The following is a 23739-nucleotide window of genomic DNA, read 5'->3' as shown; positions in this document are numbered from 1 at the left end:
CTCTGATTAATCAATTAAGCTTGTCTCTTACAAGTATTTTCTTGGTCTCCTGTGACTCTTTAGGATTAAACTACCAAAGATTAGGAATAAATGTTTACTTCAATTTGTAGCTATTTTAGGGATTTTCTTACTTGTCTAGAGACATAATGAAGAGTATTATATGTTTTTATTGATTTTTTTTATTTTTGCAAATTATAAATATGTTTCCAGGAAGTAATTATCCTTCCTTGATTTCCATAAATTCATTCTGAATTTCTGAATCCAAGACTCTTGCATACTCAACCTTGATTTTACTTTGTTATATGTCTCCTTTAGAATACAAGTGAATTTAAATTTTAAGAGTAACAAATTATACACAGTGTCTGGAAAAGGTATTATCTTAGTAAGGCATTTGGTGGTGAGAAAATTTCTCCTGCTGGATCAAAACTACAGAGAAGAACCAAGCATAAGAATCCATGGAGAGAAAAAGGGATTTACTGTTTGAGAAGTATTTTCAGCTGGTGTACTTGTAACTTGAAGGAGCCAAGTGTTTGAAAATGAGCCTTTCTCCCCTCAAATACTATGAGCATTTATCATCTTTATTTCTAAGGTATAGTCATAATTCCTCCATAGATTTTTATTTCAGTCTGTCCTAACGCTGACTGTATGTAAATTCAGAATTATAGCCAGATGGTTGGACGAGGTGATAAAAAGCAAACCTGGTTCTGCAGGAAATGAAAATTGCCCATAAGGCTTTGTTTTTACCTTTAAAACAGTAGGACATTGTTTCATGAGACCTGTGAAGGAACTAATACATTAACTTTAATAGCTATGAACTAAATTAATTTTTCATATGCATGCAGAGTACTACCCTGTCAGACCTAGAATTGTCATAGAGATAAAAAAAATCAATCAACTTTCTTACTTTTAGGAGATAGATAGCAAAGGCTCTTTTCTTCCCAAACCACTCTTTATATTGCTTCCTTTTTATAGGATTCACTTTTAGGTTCTGATGTTAATGACTTGGGAACCAGACACCTGGGGGAGTCAGCAAAAAGTGTCCACTGTTTCATCTGCTCCCCATTTCCCCAGCACTCAGCAGTCTGCCCCTGGTTTGGAAAACAATATATTAGAGAGGGCTTTCCTGGATGATTGCTTTAGGTTACAGAACTGACTGGCTCTACAACATGGGCGTCCAGGAGAATCAGCCAAATCCATGTCTTCCTAGGGACGTCGAGTCACACATAAGCCAGCAAAATAGGTGTGTTTTCAGGAGACTGTTCTTTCTATTGTTCCTTGTTAAAATTGGGATTCATGAAAAGGTCCTCTGGTGATATAAACTAGATAGACAGAAAGGTAATAATTTATACCTTCACAAAGAAAATCATCCTCTTTCTTTAACTATGTCTCTGCAGGGTGGCTCCCACTTACCTGCAATTAGCAATACCGCTCATCTCAATGTAGTCTATAATCAAATTATCATAGGTATGCCTCTGCCGCAGCAGCAAACAGCCAACTACCAATTTATAAATTGCTACGAGGTAAAAATGAGAAGTTTAGTAGGAGAAATGGAAAGAGCAGAAGTGCAGCTGCCATGGACCTGAGCATCAGTTCTCTCAGACCTGTGTTCTCAGCTGGCAGCTCACCAAGCTGTGGAGGGAGCCACGTGTTCCACTGGGATAATTGCTATTTCTGCAAGAGTCTCTTGTTGCTTCTCTCTGATGATCAAGTGTGTTTAAACTCCTGGATGAAATCGTGTTGGTTTTTAACTGGTATTGTAAAGTGTACCAGCAAACAAATGAAATTGGATCACGTTCTTTGTATGCATGTAACCCAAAGCAACATGGAACACCAGTGGAGAGACCCTGATTGCCAATTGTGCCTCTCAGTTCCACTCCTAAGAGAACCTCTGAAAGACCTGCAACAAGTTATGGTTTTCTTGTAATGCTGTCCCTTTTAATGTCACCAAGTAAAATGCAGAATGGTCATTTTATTGCTTTCAAGTTTACATTTTCATTCTTTCTTTACGATGAATATGTATTACCTGGGCATCCTTTTGTTTCCGATTTTTTTCTTTCTTTTTTCTTTCTTTCTCTCCTTTTCTTCCTTCCTCCCATCCTCTCTTCTTTTGCAAATCTCAAGAAATTATTTACACTTGAAGTAGGTTCTAAGAATAGAAATGAACTTTGCATAAGAATGGACAAATAAATGAATTAGTAACATCCTGGTGAAAACTCTTTACAATATGATTGAAGTTTAACTAAATTCATTTTTTTTGTAATCTATAGTAAAAAAGAAAAAGGAAATATTAGCGTATAATCTGTTTTTGTTAGTTGAACCCTTCTTTGGGGTACAGCCACTCTCATTTTGTTTCACAAGTCCATATTGACCTGGTGAGAGTACATGGCAGCTTTAAGCAACAGCCTTTGGATGAGCAATTCCAAAGCAGATCATGTATAATCGAAAGACTTGAGTGGATAATAGTTAAAACAATTCATTTCTTCTTTCTCCTCCTCCTCCCTCTCCCTTCTCCTTTCTCCCTCCACCCTCCTCTTCTTCCTCCCTTTTCCTTCTCTTCCTCTTTCCTCCTCCTCCTTTTTTCCTTTCTCAATTTAAGATCTCTGTGAAGCAGAATGAAATAGGAATAGGCAGAGGTAAAAATTTTTCAAAGACTTACCTGAGTGATAGTAGCCTTTAAGAAAAGTAGAACTACTAATAAACATCGTTAGTCAGGAGGAAGAACTGTGATTTTGCTGACCCCAGTTTATTGTTTATATCTTTATCTAAAATAAAACTTAAGTTTGAGACTTACAAAATATGAAATCATATGGTCATGGATATGTGATATTAAAAACATTACTTTTGTTTCACAAGATTAATACAAATAAAGAATAAAAAATTAATTTCTTGAAATCTGTTCTTAAAAAAAGTATTGCTGGTGACTAAAGTAGTAGATATAAATTTTTTTACATCAATGATTTTTGATACCAAAAATTTATCAAAAATTTAAATTTTTATCTGATTACCAAGTACTTTAAAATTTAGGTTCCAAAGAATGAAAGAACAACAAAATTATTAATGTGTATATTCAGAAATATGAAGTACTTGTGATATTAAACCATAATTAGTAAAAAACAGAAATTATTTAATTCTAGACATGGCTTCTCTGTTAACAATTCTTATTGAACTACTTACCTGGGGGTGTGAGCAAAAAATATTGCTAAATAAAAAATGCTGTAATTTCTTTGCTATTATGTAAGATTTGAACTATAAGAATTGTCTTTTACTTGGTTATAATTTTTTTTAGATTTCTATGAGACGTGTATTTAATCCTTTGTCTATCATTTGTACCAAATAATTATATTACTACTAGTGGTTTTGTTTAATTTAGAATGCAATAAAGCATGGTTGTTTTTAAAGGATACAAGGGTATGTTAGAAGGCATGCGTTAATCTGAATTGTTTACATTAAAAATTGATAACACTCTTGTAGCCAGATCGTAAAGTAATGGGTAGTATTTCACTTTCTCCCTCTCAAACAAGATACTTGTTTTGGTTTATTTTTGTTGTTGTTGAATTAATGATAAACTTTAAAGAAATAAAAGCTGTTATTGTGACTCTTTCTTACATGTCCCTGTTGAAAGGAGTCCTTAGGGACCATCCCAAACTGCACTGCAGTTTATTTCACCAAGGAGAATGTCTGGGATCTATGACTGGCCATCTGGGGTACCTGCATCTCATTGTCATTAAGAAGTCTTAAACCCATGCAAAATACTTCTCCTCTAGTTCACAACAGCTTGATATCTGTTCTGTAGGTCAAAGATCCAGGCAGAATTGACAGCACTGCTATGAAGAGGTATTCTGGCCAAAGAGAGTTAGTACTGAATTGTTTAAGAATGATACTCTAGGCTATAAATCAAAACCTCTCATCTCATTTAGTTTGCAAAATAGTATGACACAGTGGTAAAGAATCAAGTTTTTCAGAAAAACATAATTTCAGAATTCTCCTGCTCTAAAAATTATACTCATCATGTTAACCCTGCTTATCAAACAGGGTTACCATACATAAATGTTTCTGAACCTTTAATCTTTTAGAAAATTGTAAAAATTAAGTACTTCAGTTTCTCATTGGTATGGTGACATCTATGTATATAATATATAACATATTTATCTTTTAGCATTCTAAATCAGTATTCTTTTAATTCTTTGTTATGATGTACTTTTAAAATAGTATTTCTAGTAAGGAACACAGATTTTGATTGCAAAATCTGTTCAAGGAAATGAGATAAATTATGTGACAGTTTGGTGGTTAGCAATCTGAAATCATCTTTGAAGCCCTTAATATAATTAGTGGTTTCGTTTTTGGTCTGCTGCATTCAAGTCACATTAGGTTAATGTAATTAAAAGCAGAAAAGATTTTGTGTAGCCAAACTAGTTAATTAGCCCCAGTTGGTTTAGTATGTTAACCTAGAGGTGTATGGATAACATTGTGGGGTGATGCCTGAAAAAAATTCCTGTATAACAGATACTGCAAATCATCTGACTTGCTTTAGGGTAGAAAATGAAGACATACCAAGGAGTTCATTTTAAGTTCATCTTTATTTCTGATTTTAAGAACTGATTGCATGGTAAGCTGTATACTCCATAGAATAACCAGACAAAAAGTTTACTTCATTTACTGTTTGGAAGGAAAGCATGCTTGTTAGTGTGCAAAGGAATAAAGAAAACGTTTTTCTTCTTGTATTCTGGAAATAGGAATTCTGATTGTAATTTTTTTCATGCTTACCAGAAATATAAAATGAATCTCTTCACTTTTGACTGAAAAGCTACATCTTATAGCTGATTGTTCTATATATTATCTTGTTACTCAGTAAACAATTCAAATAAAGGAGATGAAAGCATCTAGAAAGGGATTTTCAACTGCTGCAGAAAAATTCTTTTTAAGTATTAGGAGAGAAGACTTTTTACGCCTAAGGAAAATAATCGTTTACAGGTCCTTAAAGGGAAAATGCTAGTATATAAGAAGCCTATATATCAAATACATTGAGGTGTCCCATACCTTTATGTCTCTGAAACATTTTTTTGAAATCAGAGTCTGTTGCCAAGAAAAATATGAAGTGTAAAATATTTGAAAGTTTAAAATTCTTTACCACCTTCTTCTCTTTTCTCCTCCTCTGTCTCCTTCCCAAAAAGGAGCAAGACCACTGGGATCTTTGTTTTGTTTTGTTTTCATCAAGTATGTAGATAGTCCAGACCCCCCTTTAAGCACTGTCTAGAGCTTATGGAAATGTGGCTTCTAATGTGGTTTACCACTGTGGGCTGTTAAGGTAAATGGTAATGAGGAAGTAGGGACCTCTGCTGTGGATTTTTGACACAGGCTAGATGCCAGCATATTGTATGAAAGTTTAACACATTCTGCTTCTCCACTACCGGGATTATGTTAATTGAAATAGTGCTGCTGCAGTGCAGTGTTTAACGTTGTGTCTGTTCATTATACAAACTCGTTTTTGATAGGTTTACAATTTGGCTGTCGGATCCAGCTGCAGGAAGAGACCTGCCAAGAATATTTCTTAGCTTGTTTTAAATAATGATGTTTTCACATTTATAGTATTTTGTGTATGTTAGACATATTTTTTCTTTCTATGTAGAGAGAGGAAACGTCCATTTTTGGTTTCCAAAGGGGCAGTAAGATTTAAAATGGATAAAGTTACCCTTTACAATCAATATTTTTATCTGACTCAACAAAATATATGATTGTTAATAGTGTGTATTGCTTGAAAGTAGGGTCATAGTACGTTTTTTTTCCCGTTTCTTTTGTTTATTGAAAAGAACAAGCCACCATGCAGTACACATTTGTGACCATAGAGAATATAATTATGGCTTTTGATTAGCTTTGTTTCAATTCAGTCATTGGAATAATGCCAAAATCAATTTGAATTTGTAGAAATTGAAAACTTATCATTTTCATCGACTTTTTTTTTATTTCTTCATTTGCCTTATTTATTTTTATTTTATTATTATTATTATTATTATTTTTTGGTCAATTTCTGCCTCTATAATCTCTGAGGAAGTAAGTTTTCCCAGGTATAGTGAGGCTTGTTTCCAGTCTTCCATTTAAGTTGTAACATCTACTTTGGGATCCTTAATCATTATTGCCAGTAAGTAGAGAATGGAATGTAGTATTTTATAATGAAATTGTCTTATTGATAGGGTGGAAGGTGTGTGCTGGTAACGATACCAATCTGGGAGGAAGATGAGGCAACGGTTTCCCAAATAAAAGAGACATTTATTGTTTTGCATAATTTTAACCCCTCCTCCCTTTTGTCATTTTAATCAAGCACTTATCCTTAGGTCAGGGCCAGGTCTTGAGAACAAACTTTCTCAACCTCAGCTCTGCTGTTGACACTTAGGTGTGATAATTCTTTATTGTGGAGGACTCCTGTGCATTGGAGGCAATTTAGCACCCTCCTTCCTCCCTGGCCTGAACCCACTAGGTGTCAGTAGCACACTCTCCCCTGCTCCCACTAGTGTCAACCAAAAATATCCTTGCCAAATATCTCCTGGGAGAGGGAGAGGGATTGCCCCCTTAGAGAAGCACTGTTTTGGAGGAAATGAAAAAAACATATTCAGCCTAAGAATTACTACTTGCTTCTAAGCCTTTGCTGTATTGGTGAAAATACACATTTTTTTTTCTGACAAAATCAATGGAACATGTGTTAGTAATACTTTAAACGAAAAGCTTCTGGATGTAGCCTAACAAAGAAATCTTGTTTTTGATTAGCCAAATACCTATTATATCATTAAATTCATGTGTCATATGTAATTATAATGTGTAGGCATTTTTCTAAGTGCTTTATGTGATTTATCTCATGTAATCCTCATAACATCCTTGAGATGTGTTTTAGTGGTATTCCCATTTTAGAGATGAAAAACAGAGGTACAGAGGAGTTAATACCTTGCCTAAAGCCACACATATATACTGACAGGCAGTCTGACTCCAGGGTCCATGCTTTCCAGTGTAGAATATCTACTTCTGATCACTTAAAAGATTATCTGGGATTTAGAAATATATATTTTTTTAGTGTAAATATTTTGATTTTGAGTTTGGTTCCAACCTAGATAATGTTGGTAGAGAATACTTTGAGTGGAAAAACAAAGGTACAATTTAGCTGATTTTACTTAACCATGAATGATTTATATCTATGCTGTTGTTACAAAAAAACCCCACGCATTTTCTCATTAAAATGTTTCCTAAGTTTAATTTTTATTTTCAGGCCTAATATATTAATTGTTTTTCACTGATTCAGAAATTATATATGAGGAAACAGCACCGAGAAACATATGCTTTTAGTCATATTATGATACTAATGAAAAAAGCTTCTCGAGATGCCTGATTCATTAAAAATGTTTTCTTGCAGAAAAAAATTGCCATAGTGGTCCATGCAGTTATAGTTTGTTTACTTACAAAGGGCAGAGAAAACATTCTGTAAAATGCCTGGTGAGTTACTTTTAATTTGAACATTAGATGTGATGTAGCGGAGAAGTATGTAAAATAAATTTGTATGAGACAATCATAATTTTTCTATTTATATTTAGAGCCAAAACATAACTATGCATTCACATAGCATAAGTCTCCTGGTAGATTGAGTTAGAAAATGCTTCCAAGATAAGCCAAGTATAATACATACTTGAGGCTATAATAACAGGGTGTGTACAACCTACTCTTTAGGACTTTATAGCTTTCTTTGAATTTTTAGTTCACCTCAGTTATTGTTTCCTCCCATTCATCTCAACATTGGAATTTTTCCATGTCTGAGAATCTCCTGGCAGTCTCCTCATAACTCTTGTTAACTAAATTCCCCTCCTTCTCCATTATACAGATTCTTTTAAAATATAACAGCATTGGACTGTAATATATAATGTTAACTGGTGTCCCACGTGTGCATAAGCAAGTTGATTTAAAACTCTACATTCCCAAGTACTTAAGATTTGTAAAAGTAAATCAGTACTATGTTATACTGAAACTGTAAACAGAAAACTGTACTGTTGAAAATTATTTCTGTTTTGTCATGGTTCAATTCTTATTTTTCTACATATTTGAGTATCTTTTAAAATTATTCTTAAAGCCTTATATTTTATTGTAGATGTAAATCATTGACAGCTTTTAGAACAAAACAGAATATTAAAGCATGTATTTATTTTCTCTTATTTTGCTATAGCTGTTATTTATTAATGTGCAATCCATTCAGAAATTAACTGACCATCTAAATATACAAGAACATTTAAGGTTAGCTTCTGAGGCACAGGAAGAGACAATATCTTGTCCTAAGTTAGAGAACCGATAAAGGAACATATAGAACCACATCTGACGTCACTTAACTTCCGTATCAGGAATAGAATATATCACCTTCTTTTCTGCTGGAATTGTTTTGTTTCCATAAGATTTTGGAAATGTTTACGTGAGTGTTTCAAAATAAATACATGGTGAAAGGTTACAACGAATCTTCTTAGAAGTATCTTGATTATTATTGATACTCAAATTTTCTGAACCTCAAGAACTCAAGTTTATTAAACTCAAGTTTATTAAACAGCAATTATGATAACAGAGCTCTGGGCGAAGCTTTTTTTTTTTTTTTTTGTCATTTATGCATCTCATGTAGCCAAACACACTTATTTTGCTTAAAATCTTATCTCTGTTCCAAATTGCTGTGTGACATTGGGCAAGTCACTTTCCTTACACAAAAGTATTTACTATATACGGGGCATTGTGACAGGTCCCGGAAATATAAAGAGGTGTGAGATATACTTCTCTGCCTCTGAGTTCACAGTCAGGGAGGAATTCTGATATTAAAGGCATAATTAAAACATATTGTGATGATGAGTGTAGCAAAGGTATGTGGGAAGCAAGATTATACTTTTCTGAGCTGCTGTGTGAAAAATGAAGTTATAACACTTTCCCCATACACTCTTACAGGAGGGTTATGGTAAAGACCAAAATTTAAATGATATATTCACGCAAAAGCAACTTTATAAAACATAAAATAGTTAGCACTGTGAACCAATAGCCTTAAGGTTGGGTATACATTGATTTAAGAAACCCACTTTGAGACCTTATAAGATCATTGCACATGTGAGAAGAGATATATGCAAAAGGATGCAGATTTTAGTGCTGCTTATAAGAGGGAAAAATGAAATACTTTAAACTTTACTAAATACTTTATCAATAAGGAAATAGTTTCGTTAAAATATAGTAAATTCATATTTTATGGTGGAATACTCTGTAGTCATTGACATTGATACTGAGCCTCTACATACAGTGTCTTCGACATGTAAAATGTAAAAATAGCCTCAATATATTGCTGAGTTGAAAATTCAACTTCCAGAGGAGCATATATCACATGATTCTACTTTATTTATATCCATATATTGCGGGGAGAGGGGAGGAGAGAGGAAAGAAGAATGATCACAAAGTATTGACGGTAGTTAACTTTTGGAAGTTAACAGGGGACATTTGTTTTGCAGGTGACATTCGTTTCTTTGTAGTATTCTGTTCGAAAATTTAGGTTAGTATGTATGAAACCAATGAAACTATTATTAGTATATCTTGTAACTGCTATAAACCTTTATAGAAATGCTCCATTTGATAACAGACTAGATTTTGTCTATAAAAGCAGTTCACATTCAACAAAAATTTTTTGCGTGACTACCATGTGCAGTCATAACTCTCGGTATGAGGGATAGAGTCATGAACGATACAAATAAAAGTCCCTGGATGGTTTTTATTATAGTACCTAGAGAATCGTGATCATTTTCTAAGTCAAACAATATCAAGTTCTAAAGCCACAGAAATTAAAACTACTCTGTTAATATTTCTTTTGCTCAAATACATAAAGACTTCATCATAATATCTAGTTTGGGTGTCTGGATTGAAATAAGGCCAGGTAAGCATTCCGAAAGAGTATGGCCTCACCTTTATAAAGTAACAGTTTCAATAAACTCCTAGTATATGAAAAATAATTCTGTTTGGATGGATCCCTCCCACCTCCTCTCGTTTCCTTCCTGTTTTCTTTTTTTCTTTTTCCTCCGTTTAGTTGATGCACCGTACAGAATTACTGTGAGGTCAAAACCCCCATGAAGAAACATTCTGGAACTTACTCTTGACAAAACTTTGTAAGGTTAAGAGCATTATAGCTATTCATGGGCAATTGGACTCAATTGCCACCAAAAGCATATTAACTTAAGTAAAGATAGTTAATGTTTTCACTTTCCAATCTCAATCCATGGCTAGCTTCAGCCTACATATTGTGCTGGGAGTCTGCTTACGTTTATAATTAATTCTTCAAATACTTATATGTTCAAGAATGTACCAGAATGAATTTCCAGATGATTTGTTGGGGTCTTTCAGACTCTGCCTCCTAAGTCCCCAAGAAACTTACTGGGCAGCAGCAACGCCTATATTTTTTAGGACATGTCAGGTTCTTCAGTGTTTTGGCAATTACGATATATTCCCTTAACGTAATTCTGGCAAATTAAGTAATTAGAGACATTTTGATTTCCACATCTTATAATACTAGCTAATATGTATTGTATTACATATTACATAGCTACTTGTAGCTAATATCTATTTACATATTAATTATAATCATGTGGTATTAAGAATTTCCTTTTTCTTTTTTTCACTCGCTAACTAAATTATTCATTTATTTGGGGGGGTGGTTCTTATTTAACTAAATAACATGAAAGAACTTGGCCAGTTTGGAAACAAATTTCTAGTTATATAGAATATAATAACTCTATGTGGAATGTAGGTAAGTAGAAATATTTGCCTCTTCCGTACTGGAATAAATTATGTTTAAAGTCACTGCCTATAAATATAACAAATACTACACATCAACTTTGTGATATAATTATTCTTTGTTTGTATACTTAGAAAGTTGACTTAGAAAGTAGACTTCACTTAGGAAGACCTGTCACGTAAACATAGCTAAAGCAATTTTACTGGTATGCATGTGAATTTTTTATTTATTTATTTATTTATTTTAAGATACGAGGAGGAAAGCTCATGATTACTTACACTCGCAAAAGTGATGCTGGAAAATATGTTTGCGTTGGTACCAACATGGTTGGGGAACGTGAGAGTGAAGTAGCAGAGCTAACTGTCTTAGGTAAGTGCCATTTTGCTAATCTGCTTGCTATAAAGCTTGTTTCCTATTATTATTTAGTATCTTTATACAGGGGAGGAAGAAATGATCTTTCTAGAAGGTTAACCAACATTTGGGGGGTGAGGAGGTGGGAAGAGCAGAGAAGGAATCAGTAAAGCAGCCTGAGACAGAGCAGCCAAGACGTGGGAGGAAAACTAGGAGAAAACATTAAACCCAGGGAAGAGCTTTCAGAAGTCAGGAACTATGGAATAATTTTCTAAGTAGTATTTTAAATGATAAATCTGTTTTGATTGAACATTGAAAATCATTTTTAGTTGGTTCATCTTTATTTTTTCTTGAGATGGCTTTTTCTACTTGTAGAGAGACCATCATTTGTGAAGAGACCCAGTAACTTGGCAGTAACTGTGGATGACAGTGCGGAATTTAAATGTGAGGCCCGAGGCGACCCTGTGCCTACGGTACGATGGAGGAAAGATGATGGAGAACTGCCCAAATCCAGGTATAGATCAGAATTTGGTGATGTGATGAATCCCCTCAGAATTGTCTACAGTTCTCTTCAGACCACTGTTCACATATGTGTCATTAAAATAGTCTATTCTAGACTTCTGATCAGGGGCCAGACACAGTACTAAAGGTAATTAGAATCAGGAGGTGGTTATGCTTTCTCTGAGTGTTTCAGATAACAATTATACACTCATGACCCTGGCCGGCCCTTGTAAAATGTGATATTCCCTAAAAAAGGATTTTCTTTTGTTCAACCAGACCACAGTTAATACCATTTTTTTTTATATGGGGGTTGGTAGAGAAAGGAAGAGAGATACCACATTAAAATTATGGCTATGAACCAATTAAAAAGCGGGCTTCCTTTCCTTAGCTACAGCATCCCCAGGGACTAGTAGAAGAGGTCAGAGTTTGTTGATATCTGTCAAGTCCTTAAATTGGCTAGGAGCAGAGATACACTTCCAGCCTTAGGGAATGAGCAATGAAATGAAGCTTTCAGACACTGTCTTTAGGCTGTCTTTGCCAGTGTGTCTATTCGTTCAGCATGCATGTGTTGACCCTGCTAGGTGTTGGGATTAGAGCAGTGGCTTAGACACACTTTAGACATACTTTCCGCTCTCAAGGAGCTCACAGAAGGAGGCATGTGTGGATAGATACAGAATAAAGCAGCACAACCTTTGGTCACATAAAGGGAGACCTGTGGGAACAGGGAATCAAGAGGGACTTCTCAAAGGGAAGTGATATGTGAGCAATGCCTTGAAAAAATATGTATTGATTTGATAAGCAAGAAAGAGGAGAAGAGTATTCTAAGGAAAGAGGCATCACAACATGCAAATCTGAGAAAGAACATGTTCTGAATGGTGGAAAGTTTCGCACGTCTAGCTCATAAGCCATGTGGCAAGAAGTTAAGGGACATCATGTTAGAAATACTGAAGCCAAATGATCAGGGGCTCGTGTTAATAGACAGAAGAATCTTGAATTATGTTGTGTGCACACTAATGAGACAAGAGAAAATACTATGAATGGGATTAGTTTTTAGAGAATCATTTTTTTAGCACTCTGAATATTAACATTAATGTGGGGAGAGGCCAGTGTCAGGATCCATTGTTCTTGTACATATAAGTGATGTGAACAGCCTGAACTGAGAGATGAAATGGAGAAAGGGGTCCGTAGTGGCAAGAAGTTTCTGAAACTGAATCGATGAATTGGATGATTTGTTAAATATGCGGAGCTGATGAAGGAAGACCGGTAGATTGTGTTAGAAAAAGGAGTTTGTTTATGTGATAGGGTAAGAAAAGAGAGTTTTATTTCACATATTAAATACTAGATGCCTGTGCAATATGACACCTAATTATTAATCAGTTGGAATTATGAAGTTAGAGCTTAGATGAAATAGGGGTTGGAAATATTTGGGTTGATCAATATATAAACTATAATAGATAATATAACTCAGGGATATTATATGGAGTAAAAGAGGGTTAAAGTGTAATTTTATTTTTTTTTATTTTATTTATTTATTTTTTTAGATTTTTTTTTTTTTTTTTATTGGGGAAGGGGAACAGGACTTTATTGTGGAATGGTGTGTACTTCCAGGACTTTTTTCCAAGTCAAGTTGTTGTCCTTTCAACCTTAGTTGTGGAGGGCAATAGCTTCAAGTTATTGTCCTTTCAGTCTTAGTTGTGGAGGGCACAGCTCAACCCCAGGTCCAGTTGCGTTGCTAGTTGCAGAGGGCACAGCCCACCATCCCTTGCGGGAGTCAAACTGGCAACCTTGTGGTTGAGAGGACGCACTCCAACCAACTGAGCCATCTGGGAGCTCAGCAGCAGCTCAGCTCAAGGTGCCGTGTTCAATCTTAGTTGCAGGGGGCGCTGCCCACCATCCTTTGTGGGACTCGAGGAATTGAACTGGCAACCTTGTGGTTGAGAGCCCACTGGCCCATGTGGGAATCGAACCGGCAGCCTTCGGAGTTAGGAGCATGGAGCTCTAACTGCCTGAGCCACCGGGCTGGCCCAAAAGTGCAACTTTAAAGTGCAACTAATAATTAAGGGGAACCCAACATCAAAGGGGAGGGAAGATAAGGCAAGGCAAGTGAACTTTCGAAGGCGACTGCATTCAAATATCAGTTCTGCCGCTAAACTAGCTGAGGACCAACACCAGGTTACTTTCGTCTCCTGTGCCTCAGTTTTCTCATGTGCAAAATGGGAATGAGCATAATAACTTCATGCAATGGTTATACCAATTTTAAAAGATAAAATCTGTAAAACACTTAATGTTTGCATCTAATAAGAATTGTTGGTCGCTATCTTTTCACACTAGTGAGTATAGTAGCTTGAAGAAATAAATAAGTGCCAAGTTTCCCCCAAAATATTTTTCAAACAGTAGTTTAATATTTTATACCACATAAATGTAAAAACAAGATCTTTTCTATCTGCATGCTAACTTTTATTTGTTGTTTTAAATTTTCTGAAGAGAAGGTTGCGTGTGATTTGAGGCCTCGATGTGTCTTATTTGTAATGATGAGATCTTTCAAATAGAAAGTCACTTAACTGTGCTTTCTTTTGTTATGTCACTAGATATGAAATTAGAGATGATCATACCTTGAAAATTCGGAAGGTGATGGCTGGTGACATGGGGTCATATACTTGTGTTGCAGAAAATATGGTTGGAAAAGCTGAAGCATCAGCTACTTTGACTGTCCAAGGTAAGGTTTGGGGAACACTTTCTCGTGATTATTTTATTATAATATTGATATTTGAAAAAAAAATTCGTTTTTAGAGTAGTCTATATTAACTATAGGCTTTAAATAGTGCTAGACATTTTATTTCAAACGTATTTGAAGGGAATTGTTGTTTTGCCTGTGGGAGCTCCGTAAGTGTTTGTTACAGAAGTTAAATTACATTTTCAGAATTATGCAAAGTTCTGTCTTGGTCAAGTAGAGGAGGAGAATGTGCTATAATCTCTGGATCTTCAAACATAGATCCCTTCAAATCTCTTAATTAAATAACAGCAATTGCCAAAAAACTCTGTCTTTGAATGCAAACACATCTACCATTTCTTTAGATCCTGCACTTTTGAGGATCTGTACAATTCGAGACACAAAAATGAGAAGATTGTATTCTCCTCTAGAATGTAAGATCCATCCATAGAGCAGGGACTTTTGCAGTATTTTTCTGTGGACTCAGTACCTGTGACATAACAGACACTCAATAAATTGAATGAATTGCATTGGCACTCTGCTAATTTTGATAAAGATTGATTATTTGGTGTTATATGAGCCAAAATGTATGCCATTGTCTACGGCTACAAGTTTTTGAATGTCAGCGTCATGTCTTAAACTGATATGTAAAAATGGTTCAGTCACCTCCTTTGTATCCGTAATCCAGATGTTTTTCATTCTCGTAATCCCTTTTCTCCTTTCTCCATGATGTCATACTGATTATTTCTCACTATATCTTATCTGAGAATTGTCTCTCTTTTTTTTTTTTCCTTTTTAGGGGCAAATTGTTTATTGTGGAATTTGAGAGACATTGACCTTTAAAAAACATTATGTTGGTGTAAAAAACTTGCTATTTTGACAAGTATACAGAGTAAACAGGGATCTTGGCCATAAACCACTTAGCTTGTCTTTTGGTCTGACATTCACAGCACTTGGTGCCATCATCTTTTCTGAACACTGTCTCTCCTCTAACGCTATTATGAAGAAAAAGGTGCTTTTGAGGGAGTGCTTCTACTGTGGGCTTTCTACAAAGGAGCCTTGTGGGCTTTTTACAGTAGAAAAAAGAAATAAAGAATAAAGACTATTTCCTTCCTGTCTCTAAAGCCATTATGTCCCACTTTGGGGTTTTTAGCTGAACCTCATAAAAACAAAAGAAAAAAAAAAAAGAAAAGAAACGATCAAGAACAAACATTGAATTTCTAAGACCTGGACTGCTTCTCTTTAATCTAAGTTAGACTTGAACTCCACGTAAGGCTAAAACTGTAAGAAAAGAAAACCCTTTTACATTAGAGAAAGCATAAATTTACGAGATGTCAAATCCAAGTTCAAAAGCCCTCCAGAGAGAGTGAAAGTAGCCTAGGATGAATACAAGACATGAAAAGGTGTGTCTATCTCCAGGCAATTGTGACAGGGAGGTTGATTGTCTATCACATTAGTCAGAGAGACCTAGTGTTGCACTTTATGTTTTCAAGTTCTTTACCTTGGGAGTCTGATGCTTTTTATAAATAATAGCCATTCTGCTGTGTCTACACTAGACATTGAAATCAAACTAGAGTTTCTTCGTGCAATTTTAAACTCAATTCCAAAGCTAATTCAGTCTTAAGTTGTCCATATGGAATTCCCGCTCCCTAAGCTTGCATTTCAATGGAAATTGGGTCCAAATGATCAAATCCAGCAAATACTTGAGGAATTGAGTTATTTCAACTGCATTGGGTTTTCTATAAACGTATGAGAGATCTGTATGTAGTTGTGAAGGTATTTTAATCAAACATTAAAATATGCATACTAACATCACTGTTAAAATACCTTTAACATGCTATAATAATATACACAATATGTCAAAGAGAGTAATATGATTCCCAACTGTAAAAGATAACAACAACAAAAAAAAAACAGGGAACTTTTCAAAGGAAACTTGAGAAGGTATATATTTTTTCTTCATTTGAGATTAAATGTAGGAAAAAAATGCTAGATACTACAAAGGAAACTAATTAGAAATGAATCCATTTGATAGCAGGAAACGATTATAACAAGAAATTCAGTAGTGTAGTTGTTTTTGATTTTTGCATTTTACGGGTGGTTCATTTTTAGAAGGCACTATTTGAGTCAGTATGGGATTACAGATAATCTTCCTTTCCCTCACTCCTCATACAGTGAATATTTAGTTGGAGAATTGATGTTGGGCAACAAAACGCTGTGCTCCAGGTAGGAGTTATGAGATACTTGAGTCCCCTTAAATAAAGGGGACTGATTTTTCACCCTCAGTATAGACATGATTAGTTCTAACATTAAAAAAATAATAATTTGAGAATTATTCTTTTTATTTTTCTTTTTTTTTTCCAAATCCCAATTCTACTTTTTTTCAAGACTATATCTACGTATTTCCTTAAATATTCCTTCCTTTACTCTAAGGATTTATTTGTTGTTTTACTTGCATAGTGTTTACAGTGCTTAGCTTGGTACTGGGCATCTAGTAGGCACTTAATCTAATTAATACTTGTTACAATTTGAAATATGAATATGGACTCCAACCTTCTGCTTGAGGGGTAGAAATATCACATGTATGTCCGAGGGGAAATTCAAGCCCTTTCTGGTGGCTTTGATCCTGCCAGCCAACAGTAGTTTCAGTTGGATCGAATTTGAATAGATTGCCATCAATGAGGGCTGCCTGGTGGTCTGCGTTTGAAAGGGAGCAATGTAAAACCTAGGATCAGGCAGAGTGTGCCAAACTTATATGAAGTTTGTTATCTGAACTTGAATGCCTAAACTTATCTGAAGCTTGGTAAATACCATGTTTCCCCGAAAATAAGACCTAGCCACACAGTCAGCTCTAATGCGTCTTTTGGAGCAAAAATTAATACAAGGTATTATATTATATTTATTATATTATAATTATATTATATTGTGTTGTATTGTATTATATTATATTTATTATAAAGACCTGGTCTTATATTATAGTAAAATAAGACTGGGTCTTATATTAATTTTTGCTCCAAAAGACGCATTAGAGCTGATTGTCCGGCTAGGTCTTATTTTTAGGGAAACACAGTATACAGATTCTCAGTCATGTGCCTGGAGCACCTGATTTAGGGTATCTTAATTAGGGCACAGTTATTTGTTTTTATTATTATGTTTTTAAACATGTAAGTTCCTGAATTCCTGGATTGAGGAGCTACCTTATGAGCTGATAGAAAGAATAAAGTGTTTTAAAACATTTCTTTAGAGTTGGGGAATTACCAGAGCTGGAAAAAGTGTGTTACAAAGAATTATGTAGCTAAGATCATAGACATTGGAACCAGACAGAATTTAGCTGAATTCTGTCTATGTCGTTTACCAACTGTGTGACCCAGAATAGGATATTTAAACTTATTGAGCCTCAGCTGCGCTAAGCATAAAATAGGTATAGAAATACAAACCTCACAGCATTTTTATAAGGTCTCAATTATATATACATACAAGTTGAACATATTATCTTTTGCAGAATAAACGTTTCGTAAATAAGGAGCATTACGTTCATATTAGTGTTATTACTCTTGATAGCTTTATTGCTTAATTTTAATAATTATTGGTTATTTAGTAAAAAAATAATATTCAGATAAATTCTAGACAGAGAATTCTTCCTCTACTATTGTAAATGAAAAATCTAAAATACTAATGTAGTCATGGTGGTTTATTATGTAACATTACTTAAAACTCTTCTCAAATATAAAATATTACATTTTTATTTAAAAAATTCCTTATTGGCTTTTACAGTAAATGTGTTGGATCTTTTTAATGCTGTCAAAGTTAGACTTAGGTTGAAGTTTTATAAAACAGCTGGATAAATTAATGAAAATTATGACCATTCGGGAACTGAAATGATGACATTTTATGTGCAATGGAGTGTTATTATTATGGAAAATTTTTCAGCAGAAGATGTTTAACCTCAATTCTGATTCTCTTGCCTCTTAAGAGTGACTGTTCTCCAATTATTGGGCTCTCAACATTTCAGGTTATCTTTTTATAAATCAGGGATGTTTCCTGGTAATTCATTCTAAGTCTAGTAAGATTATCCATGAGCAAATATCCTCAAAAACTGCTTCTTCTTCATGGCCACTTGAAAGCTTCAATTAAGCACTCCAAACCAGGAGTAAAATATGAGGTCACACCCAGTTAATAGCGAGTCACTGTACCCCTAAAACCAGTACCACATACGTATCTCACGTAGCCTTGGTTAGATTACTTCTTCCCGGGCAGCAGAATGTGAAAGCCACTGAACCAAATCTAAATATTGGTTATTATTTATAATATGAAATATTTTATTTTACTTGTAAGAGAGGTAAATTGTAGTACATCGTGGTGTTAGTAGGAAGTTTCTGATTAAAAATATGTGCATCCGTGCCTCTGCAAAAATTTTAGTCAATAAAAAGAGCATCCAGATTCCTTTCACTTGCATGTCACAGATTTTGGTGTACTAGGGAATCGAAGTGTCAGAATGAGACTCAAAGACTCTGCAGTAATTTGACCTATTGAAAAATAATTAATGTCTTTGCATGACCAATAAACAATGGTGAGGGAATGCTGTTTGGAATGATTACAACAGAAAAAAAGTGTTTCTGCTTACCTCTCAGTTAACCAGAAAATTCAGTTAACCTGAATTTGATGTTCTGTCATTTTCTGGAATAATCAAGGTTTATTACCTATAAATTGAAACCACCATGTTGTGTTTATATTTCATGTTGGTCTGCTGCTATTTTTCCTCCACATGTATAACATCTATACACCTCCTCAGAAATTCTCTTTGTGAACGTCAATTACACAAACAAAATCAGGCATCTTTTTAAAGACATGTCGCCTCAAGCTTGATTTATTCCATTGTTATATTTGCCCTTTATTGTCTCATCTTGACAAGTGCTAGGATTGCCGATTCTGTCTTGGAAAGAAAGAATTATCTTCTGAACTAGCGTTTCATCTTGCATACTGGCCTCATCTTTAAGGAAAAAGATATATTCTATGGTATTTATAACCATTTTATAGGTTGGGACATACCTATAAAATATAAACTCTAACCAGAACAAAATAGATGCATAGAGGCACTCTGCCAGGTTTTTAAACAGTGTGCCATTGAAATTGCTAAAATTTATGCCTCAGCTTGGTGTTCTAAGAATGGCTGCAGATTTGTTTTATATTTTATTGTCTTAATCTAAACCGATTAGGCCTTTATTATGTGCTTGCCATGGGGGCCTTGGGGTTCTTCTTGGAATCCCGATAGCCAACTTAATTTTTTTACATGTTTTTAATTTTGAACCAATTCATAGTTAATTTAAAAAATGAGGTTTTTTGGTTTTTTTTTCTCCTTTGGCTGAAGGTAGCCTTTAAGAAAGGCATGATGAATGCAGCTTCAAAACAAAAGCGTAATAATAATTTTCTTTACTACAGTATTAATAACAAACCCTTTAAATTAGTAATTCTTTACTTACGATGACCATCATGTCCACACCTTTTAAATAATTCCATTTTTGAGGAGTGATATCGCAAAAGGAAGAAGATAAGGCCACCTAAACTCTAAATTTCTCCCATTTCCAAGTTTGTCTTCCACATCTAAGATTTCTTATGACGCTTTGCCTCTTCAGGGATATTCATTGCTTAAACAAGGCAAAGTAGATAGTATTATGAATCTTTCCACTCCCTTTGCCACTTGACAGATAAAGCTGCTCTTATTACTGTTACAAGTTCACGTCCAAAGTGAATTTGCAACGCTCTATCACCAGAGTGATCCTGTTTCCATTGCTGCATCTGTCACTGGAAACCAAACTGAAAGCGGGCATCCAAACGTACCAGCCATTTCCTAAGCACTCCCATATTATCTTCACTGAGTTGAACCATTAAGAAAAATCTAATCCCATTTTTGTTTGTCTCTCTTACGATAGGAACTAAAAGACATTGAGTCTTCCCAATTCCCTTTGGCCCTGAGTGCTGGGCCAGTTACACACAGGAAGATGGACTTTAGATGTTAGGTCACACCCCACTGCACTGCTCTGCAGGCTTCTCACAGGGACCAGTTATTCTTTGAAGCTCAAGAAGCAGTTGCTTTTCTACCCTTTTGGAAATCGCTCTGTTAAAAGAAAAGGCAGATACCACACATCTTTGAAGCCGGTGATGCTCTGCTACCAGACAAGTAGGATTTCTATGAAATCCCAGCTCTTTTCTCATGAGTGCATGTCCATTTTTCTTCCCTTGATGTGAAATTCCTCCAGTCTCTCAATTTCATCCCTTTTTATTTTTTAAATTATAAAATACGGTATCATGAGTCATGTTGCTATTTCTTTAAATTATATTCTTGGCATACAACAGGAGTGCTCAAATGAATCATCCAAAGGATACGTATGCTATTCTGTTCTAAAGGATTTTTATTTTGTCTGGTGCTTCCCATAAGTATGTGTGCCTACTATGCAAGGAAGGGACAGAGCACTTCCTCATTAGGACTGATTAAACTCTAATAGCTTCTGAAAGGCTGAGCCTCCAAGTCTGAGATTGACACGGAGCCAGGGAGACACAAAGGTAGCAAAAAAGACTCGGTGCTGCTGTCTTTTGGCTGACTTGATTGCTACCAATGGGTTGTTTTCTAGCGCTTCTCTCCTTTCTGCTAGTGAACCGCGGGGCTTCCAACAAGAAGTTTTGCTGAAATATCTCAGGCACTAAAGTTTATAATTGACCCTTCCTTAAGTGATGTCCCAGTGAACTAGAATTTGAACAGTAGTTATCACTTTCAATAAAACAAGAAGCAACTATCAGAGGTCGGTCTAAGCTTTTAGGTTACTACTAACCCAGAGTGTGACTATTAATTCACAGGAAATACTAGTGATACAGTGAAAATGGGAGCAGACTGGGCGTCAGAAGCAGAACTCTCTCGTATTCTCTATTCAGTTGAAGGCAGTGCAACCTGCAGATACACACCAGTCGACAGCTGGGGTGTTGGTGGGGTCATGCTTTACTCTCTCATTTCTCTATGCCGATCACAAAATCCTATTTATTTTGCCTTTTAAATATTTTTTCAAATCTCTCACCTTCTTACCATTGCTTTAATTCAGGCCTTTTTTGTCTAACAATGAAACTTATCCTCTAACTAGTTACCTTGCCTCCCCAGTTTGTCCCATAGAATCCATTCTCCACACAACACGTTCATCTGCCTAAAAGACAAATCTAGTTATATTAGTTCCATCCATAAAAAATTGTCATGGTTCCCATCTCTCCAGGATAATACCCAAAATACTTAATAGTGGTGTCAGGCTACTCAGTCCCCTCTTTTGCAACTCACTTCAGTCTAGTATCACTCTAATATTCACATATTTTATTCCATGCACATACTATGTAGCTTACCTCTGGGTTTTTCTTCGTGTTCGTCTAAAATGTCCTGTCCTTTACCTACCCATCTTTTACTTGCTAATTACTTCTATCCTTGGACTCAGCTCTGATAAGCACCCTTCAAGAGGCTTTGCAGACAGTCCCCACCACAGCACAGGTTAGGGATTCCACATCCATGTACCCTTTGGGTATTATTGGCACCCTTATTGCATTTCAATGTCTGCCCCCCTTGACTATGAGTTCCTTAGAGGCACACTTTGGTTTTTGTTGTTGTTGTTTTTATTTGGGGGTTTGTTTTGTTTGTTTGTTTGTTTTGGTTTGGTTTGGTTTTGCCTTCTTAGTCTTGTTGCTTGTTGCAGTCTTAGGGGTATTGTTGGTGCTCATATATCATTTTCTGTATGAGTGAATCAGGGCTGCCCTGATATATGCCAACTGTGGGCTCCTGGGCAAGTCACTTAACTGCTCTGAGTTTCAGTGTTCTCATCTGTTCGATTAATGAATGTACATATAATATAAACATAAATGAGTTGATAGGAAATAAGCAAAATAATTATATTTTCATAAAAGTGATGTGTGGATTATAAAGTGCTTATGCAAAAGCAATTGTTGCTAAGATTATTTTTCTCATCAGCTTTAAAAACGATTAAAAACCCATCAGATTCTCAGTAATACTAATTTTGTCCATAGAGATTTATTTATTTATTTATTTATTTATTTATTTATTTATTTATAACTGATTAATATAGAGTTTGATAATTGTTTTACTTTTCTGCAAAGACAATTTTCTGTGACTCCTTGATATTGAGATCTGCCTTTGAAAATTACTCCTAAATATTTCTTTGAAAAGTGTTTTAGAGAGACATTTTTTTTATTCTTCTGCTGTTAGCAAACATTCTGTAGAGCAGAATAAATAGCACAGTCTTTTCTGATAGACACATTTGCAAATGTGCAAGTTATTAAATTTCTGATTTTAAGTTTTCTCATTAGTAAAATGGGGCTGAAAATGTCTCCATAAGATTGTTGTGAGGATTAAATGAGTTCATGCATAGGAAATGTTTAGTATATTCTTTGAAGCATTTAATGCTTAATGAAAGTAGAAACGGTGCTGATGTAAAGGAGAAAGAGGTCACTTGAGTGATGTGTGTTTGTCTGTGTCAGAGTCAGCACTTCAGGTACCTTTAGTGCTCGCAGCTGCCAATCACTATAGAACAAGGTTCAGATCTGAGTCATGTGTGCGTCTCCCAAAATACTTGACACAGATGCACAGTAAACACATTGTTTCATAAACAATGTCTATCAAGTCTTCCGTAACTGTGGTTAATGTATGTCAATTTTTATTCTAGTTCCTCAGGCAACAACAGATAACTGAATTATAATACAAAAAAAAAAAAACTGCAGTTAGTTAAAAATCTTTTTTGTTTGTCTTAATTATGTGTATTGATACACATACATACATATACATTTGAGACCCAAATAATGAGTTTGGATTGTTTTGATTAAACACATCTATAATTAACACAATTTCCTGTAATCTTTAAGCATAATTATTATCCCTCTTGGTATGTTCAGTGCTGCTACATTTCCTGATAGAATCAATAACACTGAATCCCTTCACTGCTCCTTCCATAAATATAGTCCATCTTTTGGAACAATTGAATTAACTGGAGATAAAAATAATTTGGATAGATAGGCCCCAGTAATAACTTCCATATAATTTAAAACTTTAATAGTCTTGAAAATGGATCAGAAAGCATAATCCGTTGAAAGAAATGTGCATCTGTGCATTTGACCATTTTCTAAGGTGTGAAGTGACAACTTTGAAGATAACCGAACCACATGACATGTTAATTTTATACAGTGTAACATGCTCCGTGCCTGTGTGGATTTTTTTTTTCTTTTCTCGCTCTCTCTTTTATTTTTTTATGGATTGCTAGGTAATTATTTCAGAATGTAAAATTAAAATTTAGGTTCAAGTCAAACAATATAGCTTACTGTGGATTTTATTACCAGGACTAGGGGATAAACTATAATAAACTTG

At 34.9% G+C, this 23739-nt stretch overlaps 1 protein-coding gene across 1 annotated transcript in view; it reads left to right on the top strand.

Annotated features, from left to right (window-relative positions):
- ROBO1 (roundabout guidance receptor 1) overlaps positions 1 to 23739 on the top strand; it is a 1107232-nt gene that overhangs the window by 984236 nt on the left and 99257 nt on the right. Inside the window, exons 6-8 of the mRNA XM_033132830.1 lie at positions 11023 to 11143; positions 11501 to 11639; positions 14215 to 14342. Of these exons, the coding sequence (XP_032988721.1) occupies positions 11023 to 11143; positions 11501 to 11639; positions 14215 to 14342 (388 nt within the window). The remainder of the gene's footprint in view (positions 1 to 11022; positions 11144 to 11500; positions 11640 to 14214; positions 14343 to 23739) is intronic.

The sequence above is a fragment of the Rhinolophus ferrumequinum genome, chromosome 2 (assembly GCF_004115265.2).
Source record: "Rhinolophus ferrumequinum isolate MPI-CBG mRhiFer1 chromosome 2, mRhiFer1_v1.p, whole genome shotgun sequence".
In the NCBI taxonomy this organism is placed as follows: domain Eukaryota; kingdom Metazoa; phylum Chordata; class Mammalia; order Chiroptera; family Rhinolophidae; genus Rhinolophus; species Rhinolophus ferrumequinum.
This window is presented reverse-complemented; position numbering and strand designations above follow the sequence as displayed.